The 13,669-nt window shown below is 46.7% G+C and overlaps 1 protein-coding gene across 1 annotated transcript; it reads left to right on the top strand.

Moving 5' to 3' along the window:
- Positions 1 to 2,676: 2,676 nt before the first annotated feature.
- LOC143272405 (uncharacterized) lies at positions 2,677 to 12,881 on the top strand. Its single transcript, XM_076566987.1, has 3 exons — positions 2,677 to 2,743; positions 12,115 to 12,213; positions 12,301 to 12,881. The coding sequence occupies exons 1-3, from the start codon at positions 2,677 to 2,679 to the stop codon at positions 12,879 to 12,881; spliced, it is 747 nt and encodes a 248-aa protein (XP_076423102.1).
- Positions 12,882 to 13,669: the final 788 nt, after the last annotated feature.

Here is a 13,669-nt window from a genome sequence, read left to right as displayed (position 1 = left end):
TTTGCAATGGCCACAACAGAGCTGCTTGCTGCCTGTTCAGAAACAGGAGGAGGAAGAAGGGGATGGGTGATGGAAGGGTAAGGAGGAGGAGAAGAGGAGGAGATGCAGAAAAAGGGGCAGAGGAGGAGAAAGGGAAGGGGGAGGAAGAGAAGGGGTGGAGGAGGAAGATGAGGAGGAAGAGGGAGATTAGAAGGGTGAGGAGGAGGGAAAGGAAGAGGAGGGGGATGAGGAAGAGAAGAGGGAGGAGTCAGTGCAGAAGGAAGAGGGGGAGGAAAAGGACAGGGAGGAGAAGGGGGAAGGAGAGGAGGAGGAAGAGGGAAAGAGAGAAAAAGTCTGAAAAACCCAGACTCCATGTTATTTCCATTTCAAAATATATTTTCAAGGATACATCCAAGCTTGGTGACACGGGCCTTTAATAAGAAAGCGAGCCTTTAATCTCAGGGAGTGATGGTAGAAGGCAGAAAGGTATATAAGGTGTGAAGACCAGGAACTCGAAGCATTTGCCTCGTTAATCTTTCAGGCTTCTAGCAGCAGTTCAGAATTCATTCTAGATGAGGACTCAGAGGCTTTGAGTCTGAGGAAACAGGACCAGCTGAGGAACTGGCAAGGTGAGGTAGCTGTGTCTTGTTCTGCTTCTCTGATCTTCCAGCCTTCACGCCAATAACTGGCCTCAGGTGGATTTTATTAATAAGAACTTTTAAGATACTTGCTACAATTTTCCAAAGAGAAAAGACCTCATCAGTGCTCACTAGCATAGCCTATTTTAACAAAGATGCCTGAGACATGGTTCCCACGAGGAGTGAGCATCACTAGACCATAACCAGAAATATTGTCTTCCCTCAGCATACATAAGGAAATGGTCGCTAGAGTACCTGGAACTTCAAAACATTGAATATTCTGTTCCTTAGGCTGAGATGGTACGTGTATGAATTTTATTTCTATCTTATAATTTGACTCCACTCTACTTTAGAAGTGGGGTCTTAGCTGCAGCATTCTGGAGAGTGCCCCCTACACCTCACCTGGGCAAAAACAGTAGAGCTGGTCCTGATGGTGTAGGTTGGGGGAGCCAAACCTGAGGGCCATAAAAGCAGGAGAACTGACTCTGCCCCTTGCTCATGCTACAAGGGCTGAACTAGCCAGGGCAATGCAGGAGAGCTCCCCCTGGTGGTGAAGACAAGGGAGAGCTGGCAGGCTGAGCAACCCTGCAACTACCCAGGCCTACAACCAGGGTTATGTGTTGGCCTACCTCAACATCCACCCAGTCTATAATCTGCTGGAGCATGGGTAAGAGCTGGTTCTTAAAACCCAAAGCTGCAGGATCTCCATGACACAGGGCAACAACAGGATATCCAAGAGGAGTCCCAGTGAGGGCCGAGCATCAACAGTGTAGCAGAGTCCAGAGGCCTTGAACCGGACTAATGACTTTTTGCAATGAACACTTGCAAGGAAAGATATATGAATAAAAGGATTTACTGTGTGACTCACTGTGACACACTACAGCTTCTATGACAAGACTGATTTTTTTCTTTTTTCTTTTAAATTTTATTTTATTTTGGGAGGGGGTTATAAGACAAGAGGGTGGATATGCAGGGATGAGGAAATGAATAGGATGCAGATGCATGATGTGAGAGACACAAAGAATAAACAAAGAGATGGTTAAAATAAGAAGTGGGGTCTTGCTTTGGGATTAAAGTGGGTACGGATGCACTCCCATGCTCAAAGTGAACTTTAACCCATGCCTGACCTGTCTGGAAACCTAGCAGTGTCAGCACCATTGGTCAGCTGCTATTCTATATTGCCAAGAGCACAACTTCAAGTCCAAGTCATGGACACATAAGGGGAACAGGTACAAGACACTCGACCTGGTCACCTATTCTGAAACTTATCCCTTACTTTAAGAAAACTATAAAATGTGATTTATGGTTCTCAGAATGGAAAGCATCCTGGATTTTTTGGGGTGTGTGGGCATGTCCTGCAGATTAAACTCCTTCAGAAAGGAGTTTAAAGAACTCTAAAGACAACAGACTAAATCTGGGCATGGTGGTGCACCCCTGAGGCAGGACGATTGCCACAAGTTTCAAGCATGGCTATAAAGCAAGATCATGGCAAAAAGTTTAAACACACAGCTACAAAATTTTAAAAAGGAATTTCATAAAACCAGAAGCAACTTTTATTAGTGGACTTGAAAACTTGAAGAAATGGACATAATTTTGGGAAAGTATGAAATTGCCAAATTCATAGGAAATAATTTTGAAAAGATGGACATTCCAATAAAACCCTGAAAGGCACTGAAATGATCCTCAGATTTAAGTCCGAACACCCAAGAAGTGCAGCATTTGTGGAATGGGAGAAAGACTTGATGTTGTCTCTTTACAGCTCAAAGGAAGGGGGCTGAGTATCACCTAGATACTTGTCAGTGTTTACTGGAGAACGTTATTCCCTGGGAGATGTGGCAGTCTGTCAGGAAAAGGCATAAGGATATAGAGGTAATTAGTAGCACCATGCAGAAGAGAGTCCTAGACTATGACACAGACAGGAACCAGGAAGTGACAACGTGCAACCTCACACTTGACCCTGAGCAGGGATATAAAGGGCCCAGGAGCAGGAGGCTCCACATCTGCACACTTCCCTATCTGCTTCTCTAACCTCCTCCATCTTCAACCAAACACCAGAACCATGAGCTGCTGTGGCTGTTCAGGAGGCTGTGGCTCCAGCTGTGGAGGCTGTGGCTCCAGCTGTGGAGGCTGTGGCTCCTGCTGCTGCATGCCTGTGTGCTGCTGCAAGCCTGTGTGCTGCTGTGTGCCTGCCTGTTCCTGCTCCAGCTGTGGGGGCTGCAAGCCCTGCTGCTCTTCAGGCTGCGGGTCTTCCTACTGTCAATCCAGCTGCTGCAAACCCTGCTGCTGTCAGTCTAGCTGCTGCAAGCCTTGCTGCTGTCAGTCCAGCTGTTGCAAGCCCTGCTGCTGCCAGTCCAGCTGTTGCAAGCCCTGCTGCTGTCAGTCCAGCTGCTGCAAACCCTGCTGCTGTCAGTCCAGCTGTTGCAAGCCCTGCTGCTGCCAGTCGAGCTGTTGCAAACCCTGCTGCTGTCAATCTAGCTGTTGCAAGCCCTGCTGCTCTTCAGGCTGTGGGTCTTCCTGTTGCCAGTCTAGCTGCTGTAAGCCCTGCTGCTGCCAGTCCAGCTGTTGCAAGCCCTGCTGCTGTCAGTCCAGCTGCTGCAAACCCTGCTGCTGTCAGTCCAGCTGCTGCAAACCCTGCTGCTGTCAGTCCAGCTGTTGCAAGCCCTGCTGCTGTCAGTCCAGCTGTTGCAAGCCCTGCTGCTGTCAGTCCAGCTGCTGCAAGCCCTGCTGCTCCTCAGGCTGTGGGTCTTCCTGCTGTTAGTCCAGCTGCTGAAGTCATCATGCTATGTCCCCATGTGCTGCCAGTGCAAGATCTGAAGCTCTCAACTTGACATTGTCTTTCTGAACGAGCTTCCTCAGCTGTGTCCTTCAGTTTATCACTGGGTCTCAGACTATGATGCATGGTCCCTTAGTACCCCTGCTTCCCACAGGACCAAATCAATATTGGCTTCCAGTTCCCAAGAAGAGGTCATCTTCTCATCAACTGTCTCCTAACAAATTCTTTTCTGGAGTCATACTACCTACAGTGTCCTCACCATAGCCTGCCCACTTAGCCATCTGAGCTCACGAGACCGTTCCTGCCATGTCTTTTTATCTTAGCAGGAGTCAACCCTTGGTGTTGCCGCAATAAGGTGAGTATAAAGACGTTCTTGGACTAGTATGCAGAGGAACAACAACCTCTGCTTTGTCTCAAACTGAGTAACACAAACCAATAAAAAGTATCACATGGACTAACTGTAATCATGCCTCATTCATTCTGTCACTCGCTCATCACTCCATGGTTTCCACATTGTCTTGTTTTGTGTGGGATTCCACCAGCATGATGGTGGTGCTGAAGGCAGTTAGGGTCTCTCCTGCCTCCCATCTCCTTCTACCTCTCTCCTCCCTCTCTTGGGACCCTGCTCCATTCATGCCTTACTAGATTTGGTAGAAGAGAAACCAGACTGCTAGGCCAAAAGCGGCTCTAAAGCTGTGACAGGTCCTGGCCGGGTCAGACCCACTCCTCCGACAACTCCCTTTGGAAGGCTCTGACTTCCTCAGCAGACATTTCAGTGGCCTGAGGATCTCTGAGAGCACCCACATGCCTAGCCTCACCAAGCTCTTCTCTCTGGATATTTTCTTCTAGCTTCCAGCAGGTGGCATTCTTTCCTAACATGGAGCTGTCTGTAAAGGAGACCTAACTGTCATGTCCTTCAGCAGAGGAGGGCTGTACACCCAGCCTGCCCTCTAAAAGCTCTCCAAAGCCCCCTGAGCTAGGAGAAGTGGAGACATTCATTCACGAGCAGCCTGTGTCCTATGTAAAGGGGAGCACCAAAAGCAAAGGTCTGGTCCTGCTGTTCAGGACCTGTGTAGGGGTGGCAGTGAAAATGGCGTCACTCCAGCACCACAAACACGTGACCAGGTTGAAAAAGGGAACTAGGAAGTGGGGATGCATGGCGGAGAGAGCAAAGCTCTACTTCTTGAATCAGGCACTTTAGTAGGAAAACTAGATGTGTTTTTCTTTAATTTAATAGATTATTATTTAGCAATATATACATGTGCACACTAACACACACACATTTCAGGAGAAGGTTTCTCCTTTCTCTTGGATTCTGGGATTCAAACTCAGGTTGTCAGGCTTACATGGAAAACACTTTTACCCATGGGGACATCTTGACAGTCTTACTTCTTTCTTTAAAATATAGTATCTAAGCTGGACATGGAGACTCACACCTACAATCCTAGCACTCAGGAGGCTGAGGATTCTCAAGTGTCATAGTTTCCTTCAGCTGTCAACTTGACACAAACCTAGAGTCACCTGGGAAGAAGGAACCTTCACTGAAGAATTGCCCAGATCAGATTGCCCTGTGGGAATATTTGGGGCATTTTCTTGATTAATGATTTATTTGGAAAAGCCCAGGCCACTGTGGGCACTGCCCCCCTGGGAAGATGGTCCTGCATTGTATGAAAAAGCAAATAGAACAAGCCATGGGGAGCAACCCAGTAAACAGTGCTCCTCCATGGCCTCTGCTTCAGCTCCTTCTCCATACTCCTACTCTGACTTCCCTTCCTTTCCTCCCAAAGTCGCTTTTGGTCATGGTGTTCATCACAGCATGAGGCCAAATAAGACACACCGTTGTGTAACCTCCCAGAGAGCAGGGGGTGCTGCTCTGGATGGCATAATTGGGTCCATGTGGGTTGACCCAGAAACCTCATTACAGGAATTGTGGCCTTAGTTTTTTGGCTAGGTGGTGAGTGAGATGGGTGATTTTAGCCTCTTACCTCTGGGGTGAAATTAGGAAAACACCCTGTCCCCTTCATGCTGGCTGCTGTAGCAGCAGTTAGTGAAGAACTGGAATACATGAACTTAAGGGGGTATCTCATGTGCAGAAGAAAAGATGTAGAAAATGAATGGAAATTTAGGAAAACTACATAGTCTCCTAAATTAAATTTAAGCTAAATGAACCCATTTTACTTTATTTTGTTTTAATGTGTGTAACCAAATGTTTTCTATTTTGTTATGATGAAACACCATGACCAATGCAACTTGGAGAGGAAGGGATTTGTGGGGCTTACCCTTCCATATCACTGTTCATCACTGAAGGACAGGAACTCAAGCAGGGAGGAACCTGGAGGCAGGAGCTGATGCAGAGACTATTGAGGGTGCTGCTTACTGGATTGCTCCCCATGTTTTGCTGGACTTCTTTCTTCTACAGCGCGCGGGACCACCTGCCCAGACCACAGGCCCCACAATGGACTGGGGCCTCTTCCAATATCAAAAGGAAATGCTATACAGGCTTGCTTACAACCGCACCATATGGAGGCATTCTCTTAATTGAGGTTTCCTCCTCCCCGATGACATTAGCTTGTATTAAGTTGACATAAAACTAGCCAGCACAATGTGTGAACACATGTGTGGAGACCAGAGAGCAACTTCAGGTCTCACTATCAGGAACTTTGTCCATCTCCTTTGAAGCAGGGTCTCTCACGAGCCTGAGGCTTGCTGACTGGACTATGCCAGCTGGCCAGTGATCCCCATGGACTTTGCTATCTCTTTCTCCTTGAGATGAAACTCTACCTGCCATTTCACATGGTTCCTGAGGATGAATCAGGGGTCTTTGTACTTGCAACGTGCATGGCAAGTGCTTTACCAAAGGAGCTGTCCTACCAGATCTGAACAACCCATTTTAAATGTCCTCTTGCAAGCTGCACAAGGCTGAGCAACACACATTCACACACACACACACACACACACAGCACAGAATACAATAGATGTGTCTTCCTAGATGGTAGGGTGGGATCTGCTGAGGAACCAGTAGTTCCAGAAATGAGCACTCCCCACCTTTGACAGAGGTTTGGAGGTATCTGTTTTACTGATGGCAAGTAGTTCTTCCATTTAAGATGAGGAGCCTATAGCCCAGAAAACCTTGAAGCCTACAGTCCAAGATGAAACCAACCAACACCACAATTAGCAGAGAAAGGCCTGCTGCTACTGTGGGTCCATTCAAAATGGAATGGGCCATGATTCTGCATGAAAGGGTTATTATGGGTGGAGGGAGAGAAGGGAAGGGTGCTGGTTAGTTACCTGGGAAGAGTCTCAATGAGAGATTCTCTACATTGAGTTGACTTGTGTGGTTTTGTCTTGATTAAGTTCATTGATGTGGGCAGCACCATTTCCTAGGCAGAGTCCTGAATTGCATGAGAGTTGAGAAATGGAGCTGAGCACAAGCAAGCAAGCAAGCACACATGCATTCACTTCTCTAAGCTCTTGACTGCATAGATGTTGTGACTAGCTTTCTGAAGTTCCTGTCTTGACTTCCTTACAGTGAGTGTCCATAATTGTAAGCTGAAATAAACCTTGATTTTCCATAACTGTCCTCTTGCCAGGGTATTTTATTGCAGCAACAAAAGTAAAACTAAAACAGGAAGAAATGAAAGAAAAACTAAAATCCTTTCACTGCATTGCAGTCATGCCTCTGTGGCTGCAACTGTCTTCGGTACATTTCCTCTGCTAGCATTACACACAAACTGAATGCAGCTATAACTCAAGGGAAGCTGCACATCCCACAAAACACAGAGGATCCATGACACTATGAAAGTGACCAAAGAACAGTGGCTGAACAGTGCCAAAGCCAGAGACAGTAAACTCCAGCACTTAGAACAAGAAATAGGTCCTGGTTGACAAGTGTAGGGGCTCTGGTGTGGGTGGAGCATAGACAGAGGTGAATGTGATAAAAGTTGGCTCCACCACTTTTTTTTTTTTTTGGTATGTGAATCCTTCTCTGCAGAATGATTAACTGTCTGCTAATGAGAGGAGGATCTCCATACCAAAATGGTGAAGCCTACTTTCATTGACATCATAGAATCCTCTGTGTTTTGTGGTGTGTGTGTCTCCATCTGTGAGTGTACACATATGTGTATATATAAAGATAACTGCTATTGGTAAGTGCATGAGCTGCTGAGTGCTGCACTATTCCAGATATGACCAATGTGTTAATATTCTCAAGACAGAATGACTTTTTTTCCTGTTTGGGAACTTGAATAATCTGAACTGAGGGAGAATCCCAGCATGTTTCTACTGTAAGATCAAAGACAAACTGTCCTGAAATAAATGGATGGTGACAGCTCAGGCCTGAAGAATTCTTCTTGACTCCCAGGAGCCTCATCTCCTGGGCTCCTTCTAGACTATCTGTCTGGAGACATGTTTGGAAGGATAGACCATGTGACAATGACTAGCAGGCACTAACTAGTGCCATATCTTAATTAGGTTTACTATTGCTGTGAAGAGACACCTTGTCCACAGCAACTCTTATAAAATATTTAATTGGGTGGCTCACTTACAGTTTCAGAGCTTCAGTCCATTATGGGGATCATGGCAACGTGCAGGCAGAGGTGGTGTTGGCTGCATCTTGCAGGCAAAAGAAAGTTGATTGACTGTCACACTCAGTGAAGTTTGAGAAAAACACATCTCAAGGCCCACCCACACAGTGACATACTTCCTCCAACAAGACCACACCTACTCCAACAAAGCCACACTTCCTAATAGTGCCACTCCCTTTGAGGGCTATTTTCTTTCAAACCACCACAGGCCTGTGAGGGTGAAATCCAGACAGAAAGCTGAGATTCCAAGGGAAGAGAGAGGATGCACGGGTGAGCCTTGTACAGGAGATTAGTCAATGGGGCCACCAATAGCCCCCTGATCTGCTTTGGAACCTGCCCCTTCCAAGCCTGTTCCATCATGATAATAATGGCCCCACTGTCCCAGTACTCAGACCAACCTCCTTAGTGTCACCACCCACTTCCAAACAGAGGCAACCCCCAATAATTGAACCCTTCAAATACACTTAGGATTTAATTTACCAATTGCTACCTGGTAATTTACTTAACTGCTACCTCTGCTACCACACCCAATCTCAATGGCACTTACTAACTGCCACTTACCACTATCATGCAAGTTATAAACATCAACCTACCCCAGCAATCAGAAACTCTTCTGAGCTACCCACTCCTTTCTTAGAGATTCAATGGTTCATTTTTAGATAGCTGTGGTTTCATATATAGTCTCAACAGATCATAAAGAGGACCTAAGTTGCCTGTCCCAGCTCTCACATGGCACTATCCTTAAAATATAATAGTGTCACCCCAGGATGCTTATATTAATATAGTAGAGACAGAATGGATATGATCAAAATACATTGTATACATGTATAAAATTCTCAAAAATTAAATCAAAGTAAGTATCATATTTAAACATGAACTAATGATTAGCATTTTTCCAAAAAGAAAAGCCTGGAGAGATGGCTCAGCAGTTAAGAGCACTGAGTGCTCTCCAGAGGACCCAGGGTTCAATTCCCAGCACTCATAGGGCAACTCACAATTATCTGTAATTCGTTTTTCAGGGGGATCTGACATTCTCTACTGGCCTCCTCAGGCATTGCATGCATGTAGTGCACATATGCAGGCAGGCAAAACACTCACACACATAAAATAAATAAATAAATCTTTAAAAATAAGAAAGGAAAAGAAACTACCCTGACAGTTGACTGAAACATCCCATGGGCTTGGGTCTAGAGTGAATAAGGAGAGAGGGAGCATCCATCTCTCTGTTTTTGCTACCATGTCTGGCTGACCACAGTGGACTGTACTCTCAAACTGTGAACCACATAACATTCATAAAATAAAATAAAATAAAATAAAATAAAATAAACCTAAGAAATTAATAAAAGATAAAGTACATGTTGCCAGGAATTACACTAAGAAAAATCAACATCCTTATTATAAGAGAAATGAAAAATCCAAACTATACTGGGTTCTGCCTCATCCCAGTCAAAATGGTTCCCATTAAAAACAAGTAACAATGCTGAGCAGTGGTGATGCATGCCTTTAATCCCAGCACTCAGGAGATAGAGTTAGTTCAATCTCTTGAGTCAAGTCCAGCCTGGTCTACAGAGCATGATCTGGGACATCCAAAAAAGCCCTGTTTTGAAACAAACAAACAAATTAACACAAAAACTAATAACAAACAAAATGCAGAGAAGCCCTTAAAAACTGCTGTAGCCACTATGGAAACCTGTGCCGAGGTTCCTGAAAAACTAAGAGTGGGATTACTAGGAGACCCCGCATGTTACTCCTGGGAAGACAGTCAAAGGACCCAAGCCAACACAGCCGAGACTCCTTCAAACCACACTCTTCACACAACAGCTAGGTCATGGGGTCAGCTGAGATGTACGTCCACAGACCAATGGATAAAGAAAATGTGGTTTACATACACAATGGAGCTTTCGGCCATAGGAATAAAATGATGTCATGTTCAGGGAAGTGGTTGTTACTGGGAAATATTATATTAAGTAAGCAATCCCCACACATGTGTATATGTGTAATGGCATGACAGCAGAAGAGGGACTGTTTGTGAAGAGGAGGACACTATTTGGAATGAAGAAAGAGAACAGGAAGGGTAAGGGGGTGAATATGGTCAATACATGATACACTTGACTGGATGCACAGAATGTCATCCTGAAACCCCTTACTTCGGAGGTTTGTTTTATTTCGCTTTGTTCTGCCTAGTATCTTGAGACAGCTTCTCACCATGTTGCTGAGCTGGCCTAGAACTTGCTATATAGACCAAGCAGGCCTCAAACTCACAGAGATCCATCTGCCTCTACTCCATGCCCCAGTCAGTGCTGGTATTAAGGTGTTTACTATCACACACAACTTTAAAAATTTTTGTTTTTAAGGAAATAATCAAGGACAGCATTGAGAATCCATGACAAGACCATGTAAACCATAAAGCAAATAAAAATAACTAACTAGAAAAGTCATCTGGCAGAAAAGAGGCAAGGAGTATATACAGAAGAAGGGAGGCAAGAGCCTGGAGCTGCAATCTCCTCCTGTGAGCCGGCTCTACTGGTTTGCTTTCTATGGCTGTGATACCCGCCATTACCAAAAGCAGCTTGTGAAGAGGAGTTTATTTCATCTTCCAGCTTCCAGTCCAACATGAAGGGAAGTCAGAGCAGGAAAATGGAGGAAGGAGCAGATGCAGAGACTGTGGAAGGAAAATACTCACTGGCTTGTTTTCCATGGATTGCTCAGCCTGCTTTCTTATAGAGCCCAGGACCACCTGCTCAGGGATAGAACTGACCCCAGTAGGCTGAGCCCTCCCACATAAATCATCAATCAAGAAAATGCCCGCCCACAGCTGGGCGGCGGTGGCACAAGCTTTTAATCCCTGCACACTCTGGAGGCAGAGGCAGGCATATCTTTGTGAGTTTGAGGCCAGCCTGATCCACAAAACAAGTTCCAAGACAGTCAGGACTATTACACAGAGAGACCCTGTCTCAAACAAAACAAAACAAAAGAAGGAAGGAAGGAAAGAAAATACCTCCCACAGACTTACTTACATACCAATCTGATAGAGGCATTTTCTCAATTGAGGTTCCCTCTTCCCAGATGACTCTAGTGTGTGCCAAGTTGATATAAAAACTAAGCAGGGGTGCTAGAGAGATGGCTCAATGGTTAAGAGCATGGGCTGATCTTCCAGAGGACTGGGTTCAATTCCCAGCACCAACACAGCAGCTTACAACTGTCTGTAACTCCAGTTCCAGGGGATCTGACACCCCCACACAGACATACATGCAGGCAAAACACCATAAAAAGAAATGAAAACAAAAACAAGCAAACAAACAAACAAAAACCTAATCAGGGCAGCCTATGGTGGAGCAGATTGGAAGGTGGAGGACTTCCCACAGTCAGACATCAGTTCCAGCCTCCAGTCTTCCTGGTTGGCTGCCCTCTTCATATTCCCCTCCATTAAACACCAGCTCATGTGTAGAAATGGCTTTGCCTTTGTGCTGGACTTATTCTGGAGACAGGGGAGGATTTTGTCATTGGAGACGACCCTCCTTTGACACGGCCAGCCACGATCTTGATGCCACGGTCTTGATGCCACGCTTGGGTGCTGAGCCTTTCCCATTCCTAGGCCCCAAGAGGATTTTCACTTCCTATTCCTCTTCTACAGCCATGTGAGCCTTCACCTGTGGCCATCAGAGAGCATAAAGCAACCCCATGGAACTTCTAGAGATAAAAACTACTGTCTGGAGTAAAATATGATGGATAGACCTAATGGCATATTGGAAATTGCTAAAGGAAAAACAGACAAACTTTGAAGACAGTACTAGAAACCACCTGGAAGGAAAACAGAAAATTTTGAAATGTGTGACAAGATTGACACCCTCCTTCTCTCCCTCTGTCCTTACCTTCCTTATTCCTCCTTCCTTCCTCCCTTCCTGTTTTCCTTCCTTGAACTAACAGTAGTTCATTGGACTGCAGAGATTAAAAATAAGTCTTGTTTACATGTAAGCAAAAAAGAAGTGATCACGAGCTGAGTGCAAACACCTGGGCAGGGATATAAAGGGCCCAGGCTCAGGAGGCTCCACATCTGCACAATTCCTCTCTATCTGCTCCTCTAACCTACTCCATCTTCAACCAAACACCAGAACCATGAGCTGCTGTGGCTGTTCAGGAGGCTGTGGCTCCAGCTGTGGAGGCTGTGGCTCCAGCTGCTGCAAGCCTGTGTGCTGCTGCAAACCTGTGTGCTGCTGCAAGCCTGCCTGTTCCTGCTCCAGCTGTGGGGGCTGCAAGGGAGGCTGTGGCTCCTGTGGAGGCTGTGGTTCCTGTGGGGGCTGCAAGGGAGGCTGTGGTTCCTGTGGAGGCTGTGGTTCCTGTGGGGGCTGCAAGGGAGGCTGTGGCTCCTGTGGAGGCTGCAAGGGAGGCTGTGGCTCCTGTGGGGGCTGCAAGGGAGGCTGTGGCTCCTGTGGGGGCTGCAAGGGCGGCTGTGGCTCCTGTGGGGGTTGTGGTTCCTGTGGAGGCTGCAAGGGAGGCTGTGGCTCCTGTGGAGGCTGCAAGGGAGGCTGTGGCTCCTGTGGAGGCTGCAAGGGAGGCTGTGGCTCCTGTGGGGGCTGTAAGTCCTGCTGTTGTCAGTCCAGCTGCTGCAAACCCTGCTGCTGTCAGTCCAGCTGCTGCAAACCCTGCTGCTGTCAGTCCAGCTGCTGCAAACCCTGCTGCTGTCAGTCCAGCTGCTGCAAACCCTGCTGCTGTCAATCCAGCTGCTGCAAGCCCTGCTGCTGTGAGTGCAGCTGCTGCAAGCCCTGCTGCTGTGAGTGCAGCTGCTGCAAGCCCTGCTGCTGTCAGTCCAGCTGCTGCAAGCCCTGTTGCTGTCAATCCAGCTGCTGCAAGCCCTGCTGCTGTCAGTCCAGCTGCTGTGCCCCTGTGTGCTGCCAGTGTAAGATCTGAGGTTCTGTCTACACACCTCAGCTGGGTCCTGAAAATCTTGTCCTCAAGGATCAATGGAAACTGCATTTTGACATCCTGAAAAAACTTGCATCTATTCTTTGGATTATGGCAGGCTGGGGTGCCAATATTAGCACCCAGCCTGCAACATTGAGATTATGAAGCATACCATGTCCTCAATCCTGCCCAAACTCCTAAATCCTGTGTCTTTCCTGGATTCACTGCTCCACCTTCCCAGAATTCCAAGGCTCCAGTTCACTTCCTAGGAACATTCTGAGACTGGATATCCTCAGAACAGAGGCCTCACTGGCCCCTCTCACCCTAGCCCTCAACCTCACACTCCTCCCAGTTGCCTGAGCCCTACTTCCTTTGGAGTTCAATCTCCAGGACATGGTGGCACTGGAGACCTCCAAGTTACATCATGGGGGAAAGGATTCTTCCATTTCTCCCCTGCTTCTGTGGCTGTGACTCACCCAGGAGCTCTCCCTTTGTTAAATGCTGTACCTGAATTATTAAATAAATTTATTGCATACCTCTCAAGAGCTTTTGCCATCATCGTGTGTTTTCAGTCTGTGTAATTAGGAGCCTGTGCAGCTTAGTAGCTGTTTTAGCTGTGACCCTTGTTCCTTGCTCCCCATGGCCTCCCTTTGCTAAGGTTCCATCACAGAGTTCTACAGAGCAGGAGATTTAAATGAAGAAACCAACACAAAGGTCTCATGTCGATGTGGCTCAGTGTAGGCAATGGTGTAGCATAAGGGAGACCCTAGACTCTATCCCAGAGTCACAAAAAC

This window comes from Peromyscus maniculatus, chromosome 1 (assembly GCF_049852395.1).
Source record: "Peromyscus maniculatus bairdii isolate BWxNUB_F1_BW_parent chromosome 1, HU_Pman_BW_mat_3.1, whole genome shotgun sequence".
NCBI classification, from domain to species: Eukaryota; Metazoa; Chordata; class Mammalia; order Rodentia; family Cricetidae; genus Peromyscus; species Peromyscus maniculatus.
This window is presented reverse-complemented; position numbering and strand designations above follow the sequence as displayed.

Bases quoted from the DNA above. Each gene is read 5' to 3' on its own strand.
- LOC143272405 (XM_076566987.1), top strand. From the start codon at position 2,677: ATGAGCTGCTGTGGCTGTTCAGGAGGCTGTGGCTCCAGCTGTGGAGGC. The intron at 2,744-12,114 runs GCTGTGGCTCCT...GCTGTTCAGGAG, and splicing joins CTGTGGCTCCAGCTGTGGAG to GCTGTGGCTCCAGCTGTGGA. The intron at 12,214-12,300 runs GCTGTGGGGGCT...GTTCCTGTGGAG, and splicing joins GCCTGCCTGTTCCTGCTCCA to GCTGTGGTTCCTGTGGGGGC.